Consider the following 22,058-nt stretch of genomic DNA (forward strand, 5'->3'; position numbering starts at 1 on the left):
CCCTTGAGCTGTCTGAATACAACCCCAGCCTCGCAAGGAACGTTGAGGCTGAGTGAGTGGGGGGGCGGGGGGGTGGGGTCGGGGTTGAGATGAGCACACAGGAGGTGAGGACCTCCATTCCCCAGGCAACAAGGCGAAATCAGAGACAGACACCACGGACCGCAGATCAGAAGCTAAGGAGGCCTAGAGGCTCCGGAGCTCAGAGCCACCTGGCAAGGAGTCTCGAGCCTTGAGTGTGGGGGTGGAGGCAAAGTCTCCGCTCCCTTCCATGTCTGCCTCTCTTGGGGACCCCCCTCCGTTCCCTTTGGAGGCCCCCAGGCCTTCCTCTTCCCTTCCCCCCACACCCTGCACCCTTTGCGATTGGTCCTTGGCCTTCAAGGGGCGTGGCCAGATGCCCCTGACGTCACCAGGCGAGGGGGGCGGGCGGCTGGGGGAGGGGGGTGACAGGCCCCGGCTCAGCACCTCGGAGAGCTCCCTCCCCGGCCTTGTTTTGCTCGGAATCGCTGCCGGGGGAGGGAGCGAGGGGGCCGGGCACCGGGAGTCCGAGGCCGAGAGATGGCTGAGACGGGGTGGAGGGGCCCTGGAGGGCAGAAGGCCCAGTCTTGATCTGGTGAGGGGACCGGGGCGTTGGGCCGGGTGGGGGTGAGGGGCAGCAGGCGGCAGCAGCAGTGGCTGAACATCTGGATGGAAGCGAGCTTTGTCCAGATCACCATGGCTCTGGGGCTGCCCTCCAAGAAAGCATCTTCCCGCAACGTGGTCGTGGAACGTAGGAACCTGATCACCGTGTGCAGGTGGGCGCCGCTGGCGGGTGGGGGCGCGGTGCTCAGGGAGAGGGGTTGGGGCAGACGTGGGAAATCTGGACAGAGCATGCCGGCAAAGGATGCCCAGCAGTGGCGAAGAAAATCAAGAGAAGCAAAGCAAAGGGCTAAAAAGAACGCGATCATTGACCCCTTCCCCCAGGCCCAGAACCTGGAGCAGGTTTGAAGTCTGGTGCCCATCTTTAGGCTAAACCAGGCCTCAACCCGGCCTGAGGCCTACGGGGGGGGGGGGGGGGGGAGGAGGGAAGAAGGGAGGAGGGGAGGGTGGTGAGGAGTGAGAGGGGGAAGGAGAGGAGGGAGAGGTGTCTAATTGGCACTGCAGCTTCCTGATGGAACCAGGAAGTGACATTGTGTGTGAGGGGGAGGGGGAGGGATGTCTGGTACCCATGCTGGGGATGGGGGCTGAGTGGACGAGGGGAATCCTGGAGTTGGGGGTGGGTGAATGCCCTTTAAGTATCCTCACGGCTGCCCCTGTCAGCTGGCTTCTCCGGAATGGGGCTTTCCTGGGAAACTTTCTGATTCTCAACCCTGGAGTAGGGATGGTACCCTCCCTCCCACTCTGCAGCCTGTGGCAGGGTCCACTGGCTTTGTGGGCAAAGCTCCTGAGTCTATCCAGTGAAGGTCAAGGGTCATTTCCTTGCCATGGGAAGAACCTAGGCCTACCTGTAAGAAGCCTGGTTTCCCTGGTCAAGCAGTGATTGGCTAGAACCATCAGCCCTTGAGGGTGGGGTTGTGGTAGGGCTGGGAAAATTCACAGCTTTCTTGGGAGGCAGGAAGTGATGTTTCCCACTTCAGCCCTGCAGTGCCTCATCCTCCCTGTTCTGCCTCCAGGTCAGGAAACTGCCAGCTGTGCGGGCTCTTTCCCAAACCCCCACTCACATTCGCTTCTCCCTTTAGGAGCCACATGCCAGCTGCCTTTTCCACCTGCAGCCTCCCTGCCTCCCATATTCCCCTGTTATGATAGGGTCCTCTTGGGCGAAGAGCTGTATTATCTTTCCTTGCCCATCCCACTTGCTGGCACACAGAACTCAGCCCAGCTCCTCCTCCTGGGAATCAATGCCCACCTGATGCCCTGGCTCTTGGTGTCCAAAGCTTCTTCCAGGTTCCTGGGCACACACCCAGCCATGCTGTATCTGATTTATAGCATCATAATCCCTAGTGTGTCAGACAGGGCTGTGCTCATCAGCCGTGGGTAAAGATTTGGAATAAGTGCAGCCATGCCCCAGCCCAAAGCACAGCCATGGCTTCTGCCCTTATCACTTTCTAAACTACTGATGTGGTGTAGAGAGAAGATGGCCATAGTTTCTAGCTTTTACTTCAGTTCCTCGCTTTGCAGCTTTGGGGAAGTCTTCTAACTACTCTGGGCCTTGAGTGCCTTAGCAGACCAATTTTAGATGCAAAAACCTACCAAAGAATGGTGATGGTGCACCAGGAGCCCAGACCAGTGTCTGGCACACAGAAACAGCCGGTCTTGCGGATATCCTGTCCTTCTCTTGGCCTTTTTTTTTTTTTTAAACTCATTATTGGCTATTGATCCCAGGACCTCACACATAAATAAGCACTCCACTACCTGAGTCCTACCCAGTCCCCATTCTTGGCTCTTGACCTCCCCAGGTTCCTCTCAATGATTTTGCTTGCTAGGATAGCTGAGGGTGTGGAGGAGGGGACTTCCCTTGGCCCAGGCTAGAGAAGCAGAGGTTCAGGTAGACTGGAGGCAGCTCAGAGCTGGGAGGGGGCACAAGAGATTAAATTTTAGGGGATTAGGGACATAACAACAGTCAGAAACCCTGGGGGCCCCTGATACCTCATCACCATCATGTGGTTTGCCTTGGGCTCCCAGAACAGCTCCCTTTAGCAGGCCGAGGGCTCCCTTGGGGCCTGGCCTCACTATCTCCATGGTAACACACAGCAGCCACTGCACCTCCTAAGAGGGAGCATACCCTGGGGCTCCTGGGGTTCTGAGCAGCTCTGCAGCACTCCTGAGAACAGATACCAGCTGGCAGCCATTCTGACTTACCCCATGCCTCCATTGAGGTCTGACCCAGATGACCTGAGGAAATCAAGTTGTAGGGATTGTATAATGAAGCCCAGATAATGTCCTAACCACTAGCTTCCTTCTGGCAGAGCCAGCTTTCTCATTACCGGCTCAGCTCAGCTCCTCTCCACTCTGGCCCAGCAGCCCATGCACACTCCCTCTCTTTCCTGACTAGGATCTGAATCAAAATGTACTGAGGCCAGTGCTATTATTCCTGTTTGCACCCAGGGAGACTGGATTAGTACCTAAGAGGCTGCCTCTCCTGTGCCCTTGGCTCTGATAAACCAGACCCACTCTAAGCCCAAAGGGAAGGTGGGGGCATAGGCTTGGTTTTGTCATTGCCCGAGAGCTTTAGGGCCAGTGCTGTAGGGCTGGAGGCTTTCAGAGTGGAGGACAGAGGTAGAGCAGGCAAAGGATGTTCAGGGCCTCAGTCATTGTGACAGCCACCAAGAGGCCACGAGATGTAGCTGCAAGAGCAAGGGATTTGGAATAGGATCTAGCTCTTGACTCCTCAAGGCTGTGACTCTGAACAGACACGTCAACCTCATAGGCCTCCATCTCTGTGAAATGGAGATGGTAGTGGCACTAAAATCTGTTTCCCAATCTGGTGCAGGTGGCTCACACCTGTAATCCTAGCTACTCAGGAGGCTGAGATCTGAAGATCATGGTTCAAAGCCAGCCCAGGCAGGATAGTCCATCAGTCTCTTATCTCCAATTAACCACACACACACACACACACACACACACACACACACACACACACACACAAAAGATGTGGAGCTGTGGCTCAAGTAGTAGAACATTAGCCTTGAGCTAAAAAGCTCAGGGACAGTGCCTAAGATCAGAATTCAAGCCCCAGACCTGAAAAATAATCTATTTCCCGTGGCTGTGGTGTGGGGTTGGATACATGTCAGATGTAATACTGGACCATCACAGGGCTTGATAAACCAGGGAAGAATAAAAGCACAGTTCCAAACATCTCCCAACACCCTTAGCTTGCATGGTTCTGCTCTGCCACACACAACAGGACAATGGAGAGAATTTTAGGAGTGTGTCTTCACCCTGACTCACTGCACTACAGGGAGGGCAAGATTGCAAGGGCAGGGACTGCAGCCGGAGTGGAAGGCTTGGAGCAGGGTTGGAGAGAGTGACAGGGGCTGCTTGGCTCCAGCCCCTCAAGCCCATTTGCTTCCCTTGGCTCCCTTCCTCCCTGAGAAGTCAGCATCCGGGCCCTCAAGGCCCTTCCAGGAATCTTCTGCCAATGCCCCTTTCCACCCAGTATGTGTGCCAGACTCACACCCTGCACCCCCTCCCTCCCTGCTCTGCACCGCCTGGTTCTGGGCAGCTGGTGTGTGGGTGGCCAAGCCCAGAGAAAGAATGAAGGGAGAGATCTGTGAGCCTAGAGCCCACCTGTCCAACCATGTATGCCCACGCTCTGTGTGGGCACGCTCTAGCTCACATGTCCTGGCACAGGTGACCACCCCATCCTAGAGGAACAGTTATTCCAGAAGACAACTCAGGGCAAGAGCACAAGCTGCTTTCTGACTCTTGGTTGATGATTGACTCACAGAGGGAGAATGTGGCTGCAGGGTGCTCTAACAGGAAGGGGCTTGGGGACAATTCCCAAGATGTTTTTTTGTGTCATCCCTTCTCATCCCTTGTTTCTGAATCTTCCTTTCTCTGGCTGTCACCTCATTTGTCACCTACTTTGTCAATTAGTCTTTCACCTGTCACCCCCTCCTCACTCCACCAAGCATGGGATTTCCATGGCCATTCTAAGTCTCACCAATCTTCCCACCACATCCATGCCCTTTATGATCTCTTCTCTGCCAGATACCCTTCCTCTACCACACCTCTCTGTCTTCTCACCACCCTCTCTCCAACCCCTCGACCAGGTTCTCTGTGAAAACCCTGTTGGAGAAGTATACGACAGAGCCCATCGATGACTCATCAGAGGAGTTTGTTAACTTTGCAGCCATTTTGGAGCAGATCCTCAGTCACCGTTTCAAAGGTGAGTCTGGATTTCTGTCCCCCCCAACCCCATTGCCTACCCCTTCCAACTTTCAGCCTTTAACTCCCATCACACCCATTCTGATATCCTCTATAGTTTTCTTTTTGTGTGTGTGCTGGTACTGAGGTTTAAACTCAGAGCCTCTTGCTTGGCTTTTTGACTCAAGGCTGGCACTCTACCATGTATGCCACACCTTCACTTCTGGCATTTTGGTGGGTAATTGGAGAGAAGAGTCTCACAGACTTTCCTGCCTGGGCTGGTTTTGAACTGCCATCCTCAGATCCCATCCTCCTGAGTAGCTAGGATTACAGGCATGAAACACCAGTGCCCCTTCCTCCAGAGGTTTCTGAATCCCATCACTAACTCTTGGCCCCAATTCTGGGCCATGTACAGAAACAAAAGCACAAAGCTAAGAAGAGGGGAGGGCCTCTGTCCATAGCCCCATTGATGGCACATAGATGTATGGTGTCTATTCTCTGCTTGCTGTGTGTTTGGGTTTGGGGAGGTGGTATATGTATGAATGACAGCTTACACTGAATGCATGTGAGTGCCTCATTGCACTCACCCTCTCCAAACTCCCTGGTCGTGCTGAGCCTCCTCCCTGCCCTGGCTCAGCCTGTGCCCCAGCAGGTCCAGTGAGCTGGTTCAGCTCAGATGGGCAGCGGGGCTTCTGGGACTATATCCGACTGGCCTGCAGCAAAGTGCCCAACAACTGTGTGAGCAGCATTGAGAACATGGAGAACATCAGTACAGCCCGAGCCAAGGTAGGGCCCATGATGGGCAGGACTAAGCAATGTTCCCTGCTCTGGACACAGGAGGTCCCTCCCCCACCCTCAACACTGGGGAGAAGTGCTGGACATATGGACCCTATGAGACATCAGGTAAAGGTGAATGTGCTTTCCAGGGCCGGGCATGGATCCGGGTGGCACTGATGGAGAAGCGCATGTCAGAATACATCACCACAGCTCTGCGGGACACCCGGACTACCAGGTCAGACCTCTTGGGAGAGCAGTGTGTGTTCACTGCCTACCTAGACTGCAAGTCCCAGCATACACTTCTAGTTTCCTTTTTTCATATCATTCATGGGTCACCCTGGGCCCTGAAGTCCTGACACACACTTTCCAGCACCCTCACCACCTCTTCCAAAGCAAAGTCTAGTGCTATTACCTGCTATCATTGCTAGTCCTGCTCCTATCATGCCCAATCTATGCTCAGACTCACCTCTGAACAAGCCTCAGTTATGTACCATTTTGTTGTTGGTCTTGTGCCTTGACCTACAACACTCAGCCCTGACCTACAACACTCAGCACTGCCACTCCAGTGGTAGTTGTTTTGTACTTGCTTCCCAAGATCGTAGTGCCAACATGCAGAGCATCAGTGCCCAACTGTGGGTTCACAGGGAAGTTGGATCCCTAGCATCAGGACCCAGGACCCCAGGTCATAATGGGGAGCTGTCTGGGATGGGAGAGGGAATGTACCAGCACTTCCCACACGGTCACACACAACCTGATTTTTTTTTTTTTTTACTACATTCTGCCTCAGGTTTCCACATTTCAAATTAATTAATTTTTTGAGTATCTACTGTATGCTAAGCACTAATGACTAAGACTTGTTTTCTGGCTTAAAGGACCAGGGTGACCCAGTTCTTTGTTGGATGGGGTGGCTCAAAGGAAAATCGAGAGTCTCTTTTCAAGGGATAGGTGTTCTAGTCGGTGGGGGACATAGGCACTAGCTCATTAGCAGGGCAGGTGAAGTTCTGGGCAGAGGGCTCTTGGGTGTTGCTGCCCCCCACCTCTCCATCCCCCACAGGCGATTCTACGACTCCGGAGCCATCATGCTGCGGGAGGAAGCCACTCTCCTCACTGGCATGCTGATCGGACTGAGCGCCATCGACTTCAGGTGGGGGTCTGCGTGGTGCGGGGGGTGGGGGGGGGGAAGAGGCTGCTGTCCCATCCACTGCCCCCACCTCTCACTGCCTCCCCTAACGCATGGCTTTTCTACCCCAGTTTCTGTCTAAAGGGAGAAGTCCTGGATGGGAAGACTCCCGTGGTCATTGATTACACGCCCTACCTAAAGTTCACCCAGAGGTAAGTAGCCCCACTGTGGCGGTGAGATGGGGAGGAGCAGAGCAGAGCATCCTCGGGAGGTGGGGCCTGTCGTAGGGCGGGGTCCATCGTGGGGGCGTGGCCAGGCCGTGGGCGAAGACGCGGCTGTGGGCGGGGCTTGTCGGGCGGGGCCAGCCCCACCTACTGCTCCCGCCCAAGCTATGACTACCTGACGGACGAGGAGGAGCGGCACAGTGCCGAGAGCAGCACGAGTGAGGATAACTCTCCCGAGCACCCCTACCTGCCTCTCGTCACCGACGAGGACAGCTGGTACAACAAGTGGCACAAGATGGAGCAGAAGTTCCGCATTGTGTACGCGCAGAAGGTGCTCACTGCGCGGCCGGGGGCGCGGGGCGCGGGGCGGGGGATGAGCGGGCCGGGGTCACCGCTGGGACTCGCCTTTGGTTCCCGGGCTGAGCCGGCACCCCGCAGGGCTACCTGGAGGAGCTGGTGCGTCTGCGCGAGTCACAACTGAAGGACCTGGAGGCCGAGAACCGGAGGCTGCAGCTGCAGCTGGAGGAGGCCGCAGCCCAGAACCAGCGCGAGAAGCGGGAGCTCGAAGGCGTGATCTTGGAGCTGCAGGAGCAGCTGTGAGCCGCCGCCTGCCCTGACCTCTGACCCCGGTGAACCCCATCATCACTCCATTACTGGCATCACTGACATTAACACCCAGCTCACCAGTATCAGCCCACCGAACCCCTCGCCTCTGCCCCAATCAATACCCTGGTAGCGGCTTCCAAACACTCTCAACTGGGTACCTTCCGTTTCCCCACATCACTAGGGCACTGTCCATTGCTGCAGGGCCTCCAGCGTGCCTCGTGGCCCATAACTTCCTTCAGTGACCCCCAACAGGGTTGCCTCACTCCCATTGTTAACACTGATCTGACTCCTAGACCCTCTGACCCGTCTCCCACCGTGCAGTGACTCTAACCTCACCCTACGGATCCCAACACCTGACTAGCCAGGCCATCCCTCACTACCCACCAAGGATTCCCTCCAGCAGCCATCCCAAATGACTCTTGGGCCATCACTGCCTCCTCTGACTCCTGACATTAACGCGCTAACAATCCGTCATTGCTCCATCCCAGGTGCCTCCTCCATTGTCTGCCAGCGTCTGCCTCACGGCCCCTCCCCCCTCTTTGAGATGGACTCCCACTAGCACCAGGCCTCCAATTCACGATCCCTCTGCCTTAGCCACCCAAGTAGTGGGACTGCAGGCATGCTCTACCTTGTCTTCCCATTTTTTTTTTTTTTTTTTGCTACTCAGGGTTCCTGTCTAGCCCCCAAGTCTCCCCTGTTGCTGCTGCCTCTCCCTGCCAGGCCTGACCCCCCATCCCTTCCCAGGACAGGTCTGATCCCCGGTGACCACGCCCCTCTGGCCCAGGGTTCCAAGGAGCTTATCACCCCCCTGGTCAACCAATGGCCCTCCCTGGGACCATTCAATGGGGCCCAGGGTGCCAGCAACTCCAAGCTCTACAGGAGGTAAGCCCTAGCCAGGCTTGGTTTGGGCCTGAATGCTAGGCCCCCCGGGAAGAAGGGCCTAGAGGCTGGGGCCTCTGCCTGAACACTTGCTTTTCTGCTCTGTCAGACACAGCTTCATGAGCACAGAGCCGCTGTCAGCCGAGGCCAGTCTGAGCTCAGACTCCCAACGCCTGGGAGAGGGCAAGCGGGACGAGGAGCCCTGGGGTCCCATTGGTGAGCACTCAACACCCCTGCAGCAAGGGTTGAGGCATAGCTCTAGGGGGACCAAACCCCCTCTCACCCATGCCTGAGTAGTAGGCTTGAGGTATAAAGAACCCAATATAAACAGCCATCTGTGCCTCCTCTAGCTGGGGCAGTCCATTCAACTCTACTGAGCTCCAATCCTATCTCAAATGGGGTGTTGGTAAAAGCAGTCATATGTTGGCCAATGACGCCCTCACATACACAGGGTAATTTCTCAGCTTAACTGATTTGCTCTTATGCACATTTCCAACTGCTTTCCTGACCATTGTTCCCCCCTTTTCTTTGGCTGCCAGGAAGCTCAGAGCCAAATTAGTGGTTCCCTTGAAGCGAGCAAATGCCCAGGACTTCAACGCATGCATTTTGTGTTGACCTCACCCTTGGCTTCAACTTCATTTTTCCCATCCTAATTTTCTTGTGCCTGGATTTGCTGTTTTTATTTTGTTTTGCTTTGGATAACCACACTGTATTGGATGACACTAGATCTTGAGACAAGGCAGGTTTTGGACATGTAACCCACCACACTGTGTTTCTGATTGTCTCCCCCACCAGACTGTGAGCTCCATGAGGGCAGGGACCATGTCTCATCCATTCTCTGTATTCCCAGTGCTTGGAACAGAGCAAATGCTCAGTGTGTTTAATAAATAGACAATGAGAAGACCTCAGGGGGAGACAGAGACGTAACTGATAATTACAATAGTGTCCCCAGCAGTATGCCCGCACAGGCAGGTGCATAGTCAAGGTTTAATTGAAAATGACACTCTAACAGGGGCCAAGAAAGTGGGGGGCGGAGGGCTGTTCCTTCATTGCCTGCCCCTGCACCCCCTATCCTCACACACATGCAGTTTGGTTGGCAAGGCCTCACCCACCCTCTCTCCCCAGGGAAGGACCCCACGCCCTCCATGCTTGGCCTCTGCGGCTCTCTGGCCTCCATCCCCAGCTGCAAGTCCCTGGCGAGCTTCAAATCCAACGAGTGCCTGGTGAGCGACAGTCCCGAAGGCAGCCCAGCACTAAGCCCCAGCTGAGGAGCAGCATGGGCAGTGCCAGGCCTTCCTGCCAGGGGCCACGGACACCTGCCACTTCTCTTCCAGTCCCAAATCCAGGCCACCCTTCCAAAGAATGCTGCCCACCCCAGGGGTCTCTGCCTTTTGCCTGTTTTTAAGTTTCCTGCCCAAGGAGGCAGGAGCAGCAAATGGTATGGACAGAGCTGGAGGCAGAGAGGCCACAAGGGAGCTCCCTGGGACGAGTGGCTCCATTCTTTGTTATCCCAATGCCTGGCTGACTCCCTCTAAACTGTCATCTCCCACAGCCTCCTTAGGAGCTGATGGCCCAGCCTTGTCACCCTTGCTATCCTGCCTCTGGTATGTCCCTGCATACCCTCTGGTTACTCTTTCCTTGGACCCCACATGGGAACTCTGGAGGGGGGGGAACCAGGCAAATAAAAACCAGAGGACTGAGGGTAGCTTCATCTGTGGAAGGGTGGGGAAATCCCACTTTGAGCTCAGCAGAAGGTACTGGAGCTAGTGCCTGAGCCTAGCTATAGTGATGCTGTCAGAACTAGCATGGGCTCTGTGGGAACAGGTGGCGTATGACATGTCTTTATATGGAGTTTGCCCTAATTGGGCCAAGACACGAAATGCCCCTTTTTGGCACTTAGTACTTGCTTGCTCAAGCACAGGCAGGAAAGGCCAAACCCTCTGGGGGAGAGCTCTGAGAGAAACTTCCCAGGCCCCAGGCCTGAGTAATTAGGCTGTACACCTGTCCCTCAGGCACTTCCACAGCTCTGGCTTCTCTGTTGCTACTCTATATGGTCTTGGGAAGTTTTCTCACCCTAACTCAATGGGCCTACCCTGAAGGAACCTCACTATTAGGGTAGCAACTGGTGCCTTCCTCAGATCTGGGTCCTCACCTTTACACCTGGCACTCCCGAAGTTGGGCAGGGCCTTTTCAGGTTGGCTTTTGGCTAACCTAGTACCCTCTTTAGCCTCTCCTACATTTGTTCCCAAGGCCCCTTCCCCTGCCCCCGCCATGCCTAGACACCACAGCCACAGGCACCGCAGAAGATCATCATCGGCTTTACACTAGGAACAGATGGGACTGGGAGCCCAGCCACAGCAAACACAGAGGGAACACAAAGGGGGCAGTTTCAGATTTGGTCTTGAACTTAGAAGGAAAAGTGACAGTCTTGGTAAAAAGAGCAACAGGAAACACACTGTGCCTGAGAAAGGCTTAGGTGACAGGGGGAGGCTACTTGGGGCTTTTGGAAGGAAAGGAAAAGAAGGGGCGGGGCATCCCTCCCCAGTACTGAGGCAAAGGCACTTGGCTCAGTCTTCAGCCCCGTCTATGGAAAAGCAGGGGCATCTCGGTGTCTCCTTCAGTGGCCAAGAGGCTGCTCCTGGTTGAGCCTCTGGAAGAACCTTTTGCCAAACTCGTAAGTGCTGATCATGATGGCACATGAGGGTGCGGCCTTGATGATCCTGGGGAGGAAACCTGAGGCAGGAGAGAAGAATGGGCTCAGGGTCGCAGACCCCGGCAGCATATGTGTACCCATGCACCCACAGACACCCACCTGCAAAGAGGCCCTTGGTGCCCGACTCAGCTCGGATTCTCCGCAGCAGCAGCCAAGTAGAATCGACACTTGGGGGCTTCACTGCAAATTCAAGGACCAGCTCAGTAAAGACCCTGCTCAGCCCCACACCTGCCAGTCAGCTCCACTAGTTGAGCTCACCTCTTACAGCTTCCACAGCTCCTAGCGCGACCTGACGCTGTGTCTTCACCACATCAAAGGGTAGAGTCAGAATGGCAGCTACCTAGTGGGACAGCAAGAGTGCTCATCCCCATTCCCAAGACCCCCATCCTCAGCATCCTGGTGGTCCCCCCGGGTTTGCTAAGAAGAGCAAGCAAGCTCCTCAGTGGGCAAAGATGTTCTATGTGGGCACGCCTCTCCCTACCTCCCATCCAGCCACCTCAACCCCAACCCTGTCAACTCACTGTCCCTGAGATGCCACCAGCCATGAAGCTCACGCCCACAGATGTCTGGTCCTTTGGTCGGAACCTCTTCAGCCAGCTCTTCACCAGCTCATAATTGAACCAGTAGAGAGCTTGGGAGATGAAGTACACACAGTAGAAATGGTGAGACCAAGGAGTTGGGCCCTAGACCACATCTGTGCCCTCTCATATGCATATACAGGCCTATCTGCTCTGTGCCAGCCTACTAGGCCCTCTGCAGGAATGAGCTCATGGTAACTGCCCTCCTCCCTGGGCCCCAGGGTCAGAGAAATGACTTTGTGTCCACTGGTGACAAAGCAGGGACCTGCTTTGTAGCCCCACTGTGCATCATCCAAGGGATCTTTTGCCTACCTGAGAAGGGTACATCTCGAAGGACTGTGGGGCCCCAGCCCAGCCACAGAGAGCGCCAGCCACCTTTAGCCACTGCAGCCTGGACGCAGGTGGCTAGCTCATGGTACGAAACATGCTGAGCCTGCAGCTTGGTCCGCACAAGTTCCAGGGGGCTGACCACCGTCACAGTGCCCACTGCAGGGGTAGGGGAGTAGAAAGAGTCCAGGTCACATATCCCACATGACAGCACCTAGCTCCTACCCCCCTTCCCTGGGGGCTGGGAATCAGGACTGTGTGGACTGAGACACAGGTAGGGAAGAGGGAAAGCAAGGGCCCAGGGCTATGCTCACTGCGGGCGAGTGCGCCAGCCACCATGGGTGCGTAGAGGTCAGAGATCAGGGCTCGGCTGCATAGGAAGGCCTTGAGTTGGTCGTAGGCAGTGAAGTAGAAGGCTGTAGCTGGCACAGTCATGACCCTGGAGGGGTAGACAGACTAGCTGGAATCCCAAGTGTTTCCCTGTCCCATCCAGTCAGCCAACAGAGAGCAAGGATCAGAAGGTACCAGGAAAAGGGAACACCCAGAATTTACTCACAGGGTGGCAGGGAGCCCGCTCCATAGGGTCCTTGTGCCCTCATGCCTTACAATCTTCACAAAGGCATCCTGATCAAATGGGAGCCAGTCCAAGGGGAAGAGGACAGACATGAGCAAGGCCTAGAATGGGACTGGCCCAACTAGAACCTTAATATAGCCTCTTCCCAGTCCTGGGGTCTGCTTAGTTGCAGCTCCACAGGCCCACAGCATGCAGCCTCCACGCGCCCTCCCCCCCCCCCCCCCCCCCCCCGCTCCCCAATTTGGCTCTTGTAAACTCCTATTCATCCTCAAAAACCTCATGGAAGGTGGCAGATATAGCTCAGTGGTACAGCACTTGCCTAGCACGCACAAGGCTCTGGTTTCTCCAATATCAAACACAAAAGCCTCCTGGGAGCACTCCGCTCCTGGGAGGCCCTTCCCACACTGAACTCGCATCTACACCTGTTTCCCAACCACACCAAGTCCCTCAGGCACATCTGTGCTGTTCCTCACCAGGGTACCAGTGAAGCGGGTAGGATCTCGAAACCAGGTGGAACAGCGGGTACCATTTGGGCACAGGTAGAGGGGCTCTAGGACACCATTGCAGTATAGGAGGCACTTCCCTGTGGATTGGAGAGAGGAGGGTGCTGGGGAAGGGGAGGGGGCATTAGGATGACAAAGCTCTGGAACCTTGCTAGGAGGTGGTGATGAGTCCCTAACCCTAGAAAGCCAGCAGAGGGTGGGGTTTCTACATGGATATTCGTGTGTATGTGTATGTGTGTACCATATGATATTCATGTGTGTGTGTGTGTGTGTGTGTACCATATGCTGGTACTGTGGTTGGAACTCAGGGCTTGAGCCCTCCCATTAGTTTTTTCTCTACCACATTTGAGCCACAGCTTTACTTCTGGCTTTTTGCTGGTTAACTGAAGATAAGTCTCACAGACTTTTCCTAGCTGTGCTGGCTTCAAACTTTGATCCTCAGCTCTTAGCCTCCTGAGCAGCTAATATTACAGGTGGAAGCCACAGATGCCTGGCTTCTACATGGATGTTATTGTGTTGGACAGAAGACCGGCTGATGTGACCTCCAAGTATTTGCTAGTCTGGAACCATAAGCCTAGGGGTGCCCTAGGGACACTGTGCTAGCTCCAGCCAGAACCCTCCCCAGACTCTATGTAGAATGGGCCACTCACATTTGGTGTAGGAGAGGCTCCAAAGTCTGGAGGGAGGCATCAGCTCTGAAACACAAGGCAGCCCCTAAAGTTAGGAGAGCTCCCTACCCATCCCAAGAGCCTTTTCGTTAGGAGGTCCTCATTTTACCCAGGAAACTCCCTCAATCTGGCTCCTGGAGCTAGTACTCACCGCTGGCTACAGTGGGACGCTGAGATTGCAAGCGGACCTTCACCACATCCAGAGGTGTCACTGGGGGAGAGAGAGGCAGGTCTGAGGCTCTCTTCTGGACCCCCCTACCTCCACCCCCAGCATGAAGCTGCCCCCAGTGGTTTGCCCCATCTCCAGTGCTCCCATCTCATTTCCCCAGGTCTTACTAAAGAGGGAGGTGACCACAGCCCCAGCCCCTGAGGCCACCATTTGTTGCAGGGGGCTAATGCCCCCAGGGTCCTGGTCAGACATCTTGAAGTTTCAATCCTGAAACAGAAATCTCAGTCAATGGAACAGCAACTGACAAGACAGAGAAAGTGCCACAAAAGGCCAGGCACTTGGAGAAAGGGGAGACTTTAGACAGTTGCTTGCCCCCACTGCTCACCCAAATAAGTAGCTCAGTAACTTTCATAGTAACTTTGTGTGGGGGAGGGAGGCTAACTGGGGCTTCAACTCAGAGCCTGGGTGCTGTCCTTTAGCTTTTTTTTCAAGGCTTGAGCCACAGCTCCACTTCTGGCTTTGGGTGGTTTAAAGAGATAAAGGGTGTCATGGACTTTCCAAGTCCAGGCTGACTTTGAACCATAATCCCCAGATCTCAGTCGTTTGAAAGCAGTTGGTATCAGCCCTACTTTATCAATGGGGGAAACTAAGGCTCAGAGAGGTGAGGTGACCTGTCACAGATCACTAGTGGAGTAGTAGTCTGGGAGGGAGAGCTGGGAGAGCCACCCACTAGTTAATGGCAGCAACGGCCCAAGGCCAGTTCCTCATTCACACCACACGTTTACGGTACTACCTAAGTACAGACGCAGGGTTTGACCTTGGCGACCACTAAATACAAACAACCTCGGCCTCCAATTCCAGCCCCCAGACCCTTAGGCAAGCACACGTGCGTCCCAAGTCCCGGGTTAAGAGCCCTGGCGCTGGGCACTCAGGGAAACGAGTAAACAAGTTTGATAAGGGGGAGAAAGGTCCATCTGCCTTCCCAGGACTGCAGGCCAGGGTACCCTGCCCTGCCCCCACTCTGCCTTCCAGGGCCCGGAGGCCCGGATGGAAGGACGTTCTACCTGTCGGCTCTCCCCCAGATACAAGCGGGAGGGTGGGGGAGGGGGCGGAGGAGCGGGGAGGCGGAGGGGGCCTGGCCGAGCCGGGCAGAAGCAGAGAGAGGGAGATAAGACCTCTCCCCGACCCTCGGGGACACTCCCTGCCTAGGCCCAGCGCAGGGAGCCTGGTGAGGCCGTCCAAGCCGGCCCCGCCGCACGCAACCAGCTCCAACCCCAGCTCAGGCTCTCAGGGATCCTCAAAGAACGCCTCCCGCGCCAGTCGGCCCCCAGGCCCAGGTCTTCTCCTCGTCCCGGCCAGCCCACCTGGTTATAAGCCGGTGCTCGCGCGGCGCGATGCCAGGGGCCCGGAGGGCCCATAGCGGCTCCGCGACGGGTGTACGGTCCGCGCGCTGCCGCCGCGCATGGAGACCGACTCCGAAAGCGGCCGGCTTGGCCCCGCCCCGGACGCCTTCTAAGCCCCGCCCCGGACGCCTTCTAAGCCCTGCCCCCGCGGGCCAACCGGCCTGGCGCCCAGCGTACCGCTGGCCCCGCCCCGCGTACCGCTGGCCCCGCCCCGCGTACCGCTGGCCCCGCCCCGCGCGCGCTCCTCCCCCGTAGCCCCGCCCCCGGACGCGGCTGGCTCTCCTGCGGCCGCGCGCTCCTTGGAGCCTGCCAGTCAAGGTCGCCGTCCCGGCGGCGCGGTGACCTGGCTGCGAACCTGCCCTGGACGGCGTGTTTCCGAGAGCTCCACCCCACTAGTACGCAGGCAGACGGCCGCTCCCGCAGTTCCCTACGTTCGCCGGAACCTTTCAGACCGCGTGGGTATCACACCCTCCGCCTTGGGCTCATCTTCGAGGCGGGGCCCGCGGCGGCCGGACTGGGTTGTTTGAGATCGCCCGAGGATTTCACCGGAATGGCCAGCATCTGCCAGCCAGTCGGGCTCCGGGTGGAAGTTTTACAACTTTGTGGCCACGGTATCCGGCAGGAATTCGTGTCATTCCCATTTTCAGATGACTTCATAAGGCTGCAGTCCCCCAGCCGCCTTACAGCCTGCGGGTGTGGCTTCCGGGTTAGACTGGCTGCCGCCGGGGACCGGGGAGCCTCCCAACGCCGGGGACGAGGAGACCCTGGGAAAGTGAACAGCGCCCCTTCGAACCGGGGTTCCCCCGCGCACTGCGAGAGCAGCGTGGGGAGGGGGAAGGAAACCGACGATTGTTTTTACACTCTTACCTCTCCGAAGGCTCAGAGCTTTTGTACGAATGGGGGTTTGAACTCAGGGCGCAGTGCTGGCTAAACAAGCTCTCTACCACCCGAGCCATGCCCCCCGTCTCTTGCTTTTAAGCTTTCTAAGGTAGGAGCTCCTGCTTTTTTTCAGGCGAGCCTCTTTACTTCAGCCTTCCCCGTAGCTAGAATGACAGGAGTAAACCACTGCACTCGGCTTAAAACTTTTTGAAGTAGGTTATTGTTGAAAGAGCTCTCGTATTTGAAAGATGAAGCTGAGGCTCAGAGGTAAAAAGCCAGGATTCCAGCCATCAGGAACCTCAGATTGTCTCTCTAGGGTGACTGGGGGTCTTGAGTCCACCGCTGACATCTCTAATCCAGTTTCTTTGATAGACACACAATTCTCTGACGCACAAGGGATTCCCCACCCCCAATCCCTTCGCCTTTAAAAGTTTCTGGACGCCGTAACTATCGGTCCTAATAGAGAAAAACCAACACGTGGGCGCGACTCTACGCCTTTAAGGAGAGTGGGCCGTAACTTTGACGTCACTACCTACCCCGCCCCTCGGGCCCCAACTGGTTCCGTCGGGCCCGGGAGCCGCCCCGCGAGTTGGGTTAGCACGTGGATAGCAAGAGGCCCACTGTAACCTTGCCCTGGGAAAAGGCCTGTGGTTCTCCCGCCCGTCGGAAACCCCAGTTTGGGGAGGTTGGAGGGTGTTCCATGGCCAGTGAAGTAGCTTCTGGTGATAAGAGTCTGAGAAAAGACACTCTTTTTTTATTTCCTTCCTGCGCGAATCAGCCTGGCACTTAGTGGTCACATTTAGCTACTCTGGAGACTGAGATTTGAGGCTTGCAATTCAAAGTTGGCCTAGGCAGACAAATCTGAGAAAGTCTTATCTCCAATTAACCAGCAAAAGAATTAAATTAAATTAAATTGGAGGTGTGGTCCAAGTAGTAGAGCACTAGCTGTGAGTGAAAAAGTCAAGCATTAGAAGGGGTGCTCTGAGTTCAGTCCCTGGTACCAACATTCACAAAATCGCCTTTGGTGATTTTGTAATCCTCCCTACTTAGGAGGCTGAGGTCTGAGGATCATAGTTCAAAGCCAGTGGAGGAGTGGGAAAGTGGGTGAGACTCATCTCCAAATAATTACCGAAAAATCCAAAAGTGGAGCTTTGGCTCAAGTGGTACATCAGCCTTGAGCAGAAAAGCTAAGGGACAGCCCTCAGGCCATGAGTTCAAGCCCCAGGATTGCACACATAAAAAACCTGTAGGTTAAGATGAAAAAGAAGCACCCTCCCCTGCTCCCCTTAATCCCTAAGGTCCTTTGAAAACCTTAAAGTTAATCATTTTTTGTCGGTCATGGGGCTTGAACTCAGTATGGGCACTGTCTCTCAGCTCTTTGGCTCAAGGCGAACATTCTACCACTTGAGCCACAGTGCTACTTCCGGTTTTCTGGTGGTTTATTGGAGGTAAGAGTCTCATGTACTTTCCTGCCCTGGCTGGCTTTGAACCGTGATCCTCAGATATCAGCCTCCTGACAGCTAGGATTACAGGCATGTGCCACCAGTGTCTGGCTTCAAAGTTAATAATTTAACCCAACAGTTTGGCCTTGATTTCAATCCCCAGTACCAGTGCAAAAACAAGCAACAAAACAAAACTGTTGCCGGGCGCCGGTGGCTCACACCTGTAATCCTAGCTACTCAGGAGTTTGAGATCTGAGGGTTGCGGTTCAAAGCCAGCCCGGGCAGGAAAGACCGTGAGACTCCTATCTCCCATAGACCACTAGAAAGCCGGAAGTGGCGCTGTGGCTCAAGTGGTAGAGCGCTCGCCTTGAGCTGAAGAGCTGAGGGACAGCGCCCAGACCCAGAGTTCAAGCCCGGTGACCGACAAAAAAACAAACAAAAAACTGTTAAGACAAAAACCCAGTATTTACTCCAAGGTCCATCAATTTCATAGACTACAACCCAAACATTATTCCCTCCCACTTTACAGAGGAGGACCACCAGGGTCTTGTGTGTCATATTTTACTTCTGTGAAACTGAGCCCCTCCCCACTCTACTACTCAGCCTTCCATTTTACAAGCAAGAAAACAGAGTCCCCCTGAGGCCAGCTTTGTATCACTCTGCTCCCAAACCATCACCTTATGCCCTTAAACCTGAGCATAAACTGGTAATCTCACTACTCAGGAGTCTGAGGAAGGAGGATTGCAAGTTTGAGGCCAGTCTGAGCTATATATGGAGCCATGTTGGAAGAGGAAGAGAAGGAAGGAGTAGGGAGAACAGGAGAAGGTAGGAGAGGAGGAAAAGAAGAGACAAGAGGATGAAGTGATGGGAGGAGGACAGGGCAAAACAAGGGAAGGGAGGAGAGGGGAGGGGAGGGGCAGGGTGAGAAGGGACAGGATGGAAAGGAAAGGAGCTATGAATTGTGGGAAGCAGGGGCAGGGTCCTGGTTTCCAATGAGAAGCTTTAGCAAATCTCTGAGCTCCTATAAGCTTTAGTTTCTCCATGTCAAATGAGCTGGTGGTGATGATATGAATGAAAGGGATTATATGGGGATTTACTGAGCTGGTAGCAGTGAAGAGCTTAGAACCCCTGGGGGCGTGTAGCCATCACTCAAGGACTAGTACTATAGTACTACTACTGCTGCTGCTACTATTGATTTTTATCCCAGGTTTTGGCCCACCTCAACATCCACTATATAGGCTGGTTACTATCTCCTTATATGTAAAGCGAAGGTCAGGAGAGCAAGAGAGGAGTCAAGCAAGGTGACCACTGACCTCTGAGGCTCAATGCCTCCAGTAATAAAGTGAATAACCCCCATTCTATTTCTGGCTTGCTTCTTCAGGGATCTTCACTAGGATGCCTTCAACATTGGATGCTACAGCTCCATTTCTTAATCTGAAAATCATGAGGGAAAGGACATGAAGATCAATAGATGGTTCTGTTGCCCCTTCCAGAGGCCCAGAGCTGAGTTGCTCACAGCCCCTGCCTCCTTGTGCATGTAAATGTTCTGAGCTTAGAAAACCATACTGTCTCATTGGCCTGCCCAAACCTAGTCCTGTGCCAACAGTCTGTGTACTGGAGAAATGTCTGTGGGTGATGAGGCACCACCACTGGAGCTAATGAAATCATCTCCCAAGGATAAACACGGATGCTACAGAGAAGAGTCAGAGCCCCAAGAACCTAGAACCTCTGCTAAAGTGGTAGAATATCAGCCTTGTGTGAAAAAGTTAAGGGACAGCACCCTGACTCTTAAGTTTAAGCCCCAGTACTCACATGTGTGTACACACACACTCCTGACAATGTAGGGCTGGTGGTGGTTTTCAGAGGTAGTATGTATCCCCAGAATTACTGTGACCTGGGTTTGATCCCAGCAAAACAAAATTAATTAATATATTGAGTAAAATATAATAGCCTGGATCAACCCAGTCCAGAGAAGAACATGCATGCACTCATACATACCCCTCCAAGACCTGAAAAGTTGAGTTGGGACTTGCTGGACACCCAAAGCTTCACTCTTTCCAGGGGACCTGGGTGGGGCTTAAAAGGCAGTCCTACGTAAGAATTTCATCCTGGCTCTTAGAGTTTGGCTCTGCCAGAGGACTGTGGATTATTGTTAAAAGGCAATTTGGAACCACACATAACCATTGAAGTCCTCAGTGCCTAACCGCTTGAGCCAGCCAGGCCACTTCTAAGAATTTCTCTAGTCGCCTGCTGCACAGTGTAAAATGATCCACTAAGTCGGCTGTCTTCATTGAAGTTTTGTTTGTAATGGCAGAAGGTCCCTGGAGAGAAACTGCTAAGTGTGTGATGGCCTTTCAGAGTGAACAGCACACAGCCTTGAAAGGACTTGAATCTCTGTATCTGGATGTAAACCATCTCAGAGTTCAACAGCAGGATGTTGGACAGATGCTCTAACAGGAGCGCCACTGCCCCCTAGAGGACAGTTTTGAAAATTTGCGAGGCTGTTGCTTATTTTGGCTGTCCATAGATTTGGGGACCTCTAGGGTTTGGTGGGTGGCAGATGAGAACTACCCTGGAAAGTGTAGAGGATGTCCTGGCATATCGGGGTATTTCGGCAACAAGGACATGTTTCTCAATTTTCCTCTTTCTAGGCAGTGACAATCATTAAAAATTTGTCAGACCTAGCAGCCAACTGTCTTATGCTCATTGGTTAGAGTTCTACTGTGTTGAACCAATATAATTTTTTTTTCGGGGTCCGGTCGAGGGGCCTGAACTCTGGGCCTGGCCGCTGTCCCTCAGCTCTTCAGCTCAAGGCTAGCGCTCTATCACTTGAGCCACAGTGCCACTTCCCGGCTTTTTACTTTTTGCTTATGTGGTGCTGAGGAATGGAACCCAGGGCCTCATGCATGCAAAGCAAGCGCTCTACCACTGAGCCACCTTCCCAGCCCCCAATATAAATTTTTAAAAGTGATCATCTAGACTATCCTCATACCATGTCTCAGTCTCTGAGAGTCAAGAGAGACGAAGGCAAGTCTGAGGTCTCACCCACAAAAGAATTCAGGAGCAGACACACAGAGGAGTCTTTAATAGAGCATATTTATTTAGGCAAAAGTTGGGTTTTGGTAAAGCAGAATTGATCATAAAGAGATACTATACTCCAAAGGGAAACACAGAGCTCTTGGATTTGAGGGCTGGGTGAACTTTTTCCCCCCCTCAAGCTAGCACTTTACCACTTGAGCCTCAGCTCCACTTCCAGCTTTTTGGTGTTTAAATGGTGATTATTATAGTCTAATAGATTTTCCTGTCTAGGCTGAGTTCAAACTGTGATCCTCAGATCTCAACTCCCAGAGAAGTTAGGATTACACAGGTGAGCCACCGGTGCCCAGCTCTTTGGCATTGGATTTGTTTGTTTTGTTTTGTTTCTTTGTCGGTTGTGGGGCTTGAACTCTGGGCCTGGGCGCTCAGCTCTTCAGCTCAGGACAAGTGCTCTACCACTTGGCCACAGCACCACTTCCTGTTTTCTGGTGGTTTTATTAGAGATAAGAGTCTCATGGACTTTTCTGCCTGGCTGGCTTTGTTTTTATTTTTGTTTTTGTCAGTTGTGGGGCCTAAACTCTGAGCCTGGGCGCTGTCCCTCAGCTCTTCAGTTCAAGGCTAGTACTCTACCACTTGAGCCATATTGCCACTTCCGGTTTTCTGAGTGGCTTATTGGAGATGAGAGTTTCTCTGCATTTCCTGCCCAGGCTGGCTTTGAAACTGGATCCTCAGATCTCAGCCTTCTGAATAGTAGGATTATAGGCATGAGCCACCACACCCAGGTTTGGGTAGGGTTTAGTGACTATACTGATGCTTATGGATAGAGGCATATTGTGAAAACTTCCAAGAAGTGAGAAGATATTTTCAAGACCCAGGGAGCAGGGAATGTTTTACTAATGGAGTCCTCAGGCTGGGTACTGGTGGCTCACACCTTAATCCTAGCTACTCAAGTGACTGTGATCTGAGATCATGGTACAAAGCTAGCCTGGGCAGGAAAATCTGTGAGACTCTTATCTCCAATTAACAAGCAAAAAGCTATGGCTCAAGTAGTATAGCGCCAGCCTGAGTGAAAAAACTAAGGGAGCCAGGCGCTGGTGGCTCACACCTGTAATCCTAGCTATTTTGAACGTGATCTAAGGATCACGTAATCCAAGGATCACGGTTCAAAGCCAGCCTGGGCCGGAAAGTCCGTGAGACTCATCTCCAATTAACCACCAGAAAACCAGAAGTGGCACTGTGGCTCAAGTGGTAGAGTACTAGCCTCGAGTTGAAGAGCTGAGGGACAGCGCCCCAGCCTAGAGTTTAAGACCCAGGACCA

At 54.0% G+C, this 22,058-nt stretch overlaps 2 protein-coding genes across 7 annotated transcripts; one reads left to right on the forward strand and one right to left on the reverse strand.

Moving 5' to 3' along the window:
- The first annotated feature begins 640 nt into the window (after positions 1-640).
- Positions 641-10,660, forward strand: Rundc3a (RUN domain containing 3A). 5 transcript variants are annotated; one of them, XM_042673753.1, is made up of 11 exons: positions 641-791; positions 4,749-4,864; positions 5,480-5,628; positions 5,769-5,854; positions 6,674-6,763; positions 6,871-6,951; positions 7,129-7,294; positions 7,402-7,559; positions 8,314-8,451; positions 8,558-8,664; positions 9,574-10,660. In XM_042673753.1, the coding sequence occupies exons 1-11, from the start codon at positions 685-687 to the stop codon at positions 9,714-9,716; spliced, it is 1,341 nt and encodes a 446-aa protein (XP_042529687.1). In that variant the 5' UTR covers positions 641-684; the 3' UTR covers positions 9,717-10,660. The 5 variants fall into 5 exon arrangements, with proteins under 5 accessions (XP_042529687.1, XP_042529683.1, XP_042529684.1 ...); XM_042673749.1 differs by having other exon boundaries at positions 654-791; positions 5,495-5,628; XM_042673750.1 differs by having other exon boundaries at positions 654-791; positions 8,988-9,656.
- A 90-nt stretch (positions 10,661-10,750) lies between these two features.
- Slc25a39 (solute carrier family 25 member 39) lies at positions 10,751-15,479 on the reverse strand. Of its 2 annotated transcripts, none has more exons than XM_042673755.1 (12): positions 15,345-15,479; positions 14,148-14,247; positions 13,963-14,022; positions 13,794-13,838; positions 13,114-13,223; positions 12,623-12,690; positions 12,381-12,505; positions 12,052-12,225; positions 11,683-11,792; positions 11,420-11,501; positions 11,261-11,341; positions 10,751-11,181 (listed from the first exon to the last, which is right to left on the reverse strand). In XM_042673755.1, exons 2-12 carry the CDS (start codon positions 14,230-14,232, stop codon positions 11,066-11,068), a joined length of 1,056 nt encoding a protein of 351 aa, XP_042529689.1. In that variant the 5' UTR covers positions 14,233-14,247; positions 15,345-15,479; the 3' UTR covers positions 10,751-11,065. The 2 variants fall into 2 exon arrangements, with proteins under 2 accessions (XP_042529689.1, XP_042529688.1); XM_042673754.1 differs by having other exon boundaries at positions 13,114-13,247.
- Between the last annotated feature and the right edge of the window lie 6,579 nt (positions 15,480-22,058).

This window comes from Dipodomys spectabilis, unplaced genomic scaffold (assembly GCF_019054845.1).
Source record: "Dipodomys spectabilis isolate Male_0828 unplaced genomic scaffold, ASM1905484v1 ptg000018l, whole genome shotgun sequence".
NCBI lineage: Eukaryota > Metazoa > Chordata > Mammalia > Rodentia > Heteromyidae > Dipodomys > Dipodomys spectabilis.

What these genes read in the sequence shown, in the direction of transcription:
- Slc25a39 (XM_042673754.1), bottom strand. Translation starts at nt 14,232, where the DNA reads ATGTCTGACCAGGACCCTGGGGGCATTAGCCCCCTGCAACAAATGGTG. An exon ending in TGTGGTCACCTCCCTCTTTA is followed by an intron (nt 14,023 to 14,147) that starts GTAAGACCTGGG and finishes TCTCTCCCCCAG; the next exon opens with TGACACCTCTGGATGTGGTG. An exon ending in GAGCCTCTCCTACACCAAAT is followed by an intron (nt 13,248 to 13,793) that starts GTGAGTGGCCCA and finishes CCCCTTCCCCAG; the next exon opens with CACCCTCCTCTCTCCAATCC.
- Rundc3a (XM_042673753.1), top strand. Translation starts at nt 685, where the DNA reads ATGGAAGCGAGCTTTGTCCAGATCACCATGGCTCTGGGGCTGCCCTCC. An exon ending in CCTCAGTCACCGTTTCAAAG is followed by an intron (nt 4,865 to 5,479) that starts GTGAGTCTGGAT and finishes GCCCTGGCTCAG; the next exon opens with CCTGTGCCCCAGCAGGTCCA. An exon ending in AACTCCAAGCTCTACAGGAG is followed by an intron (nt 8,452 to 8,557) that starts GTAAGCCCTAGC and finishes CTGCTCTGTCAG; the next exon opens with ACACAGCTTCATGAGCACAG.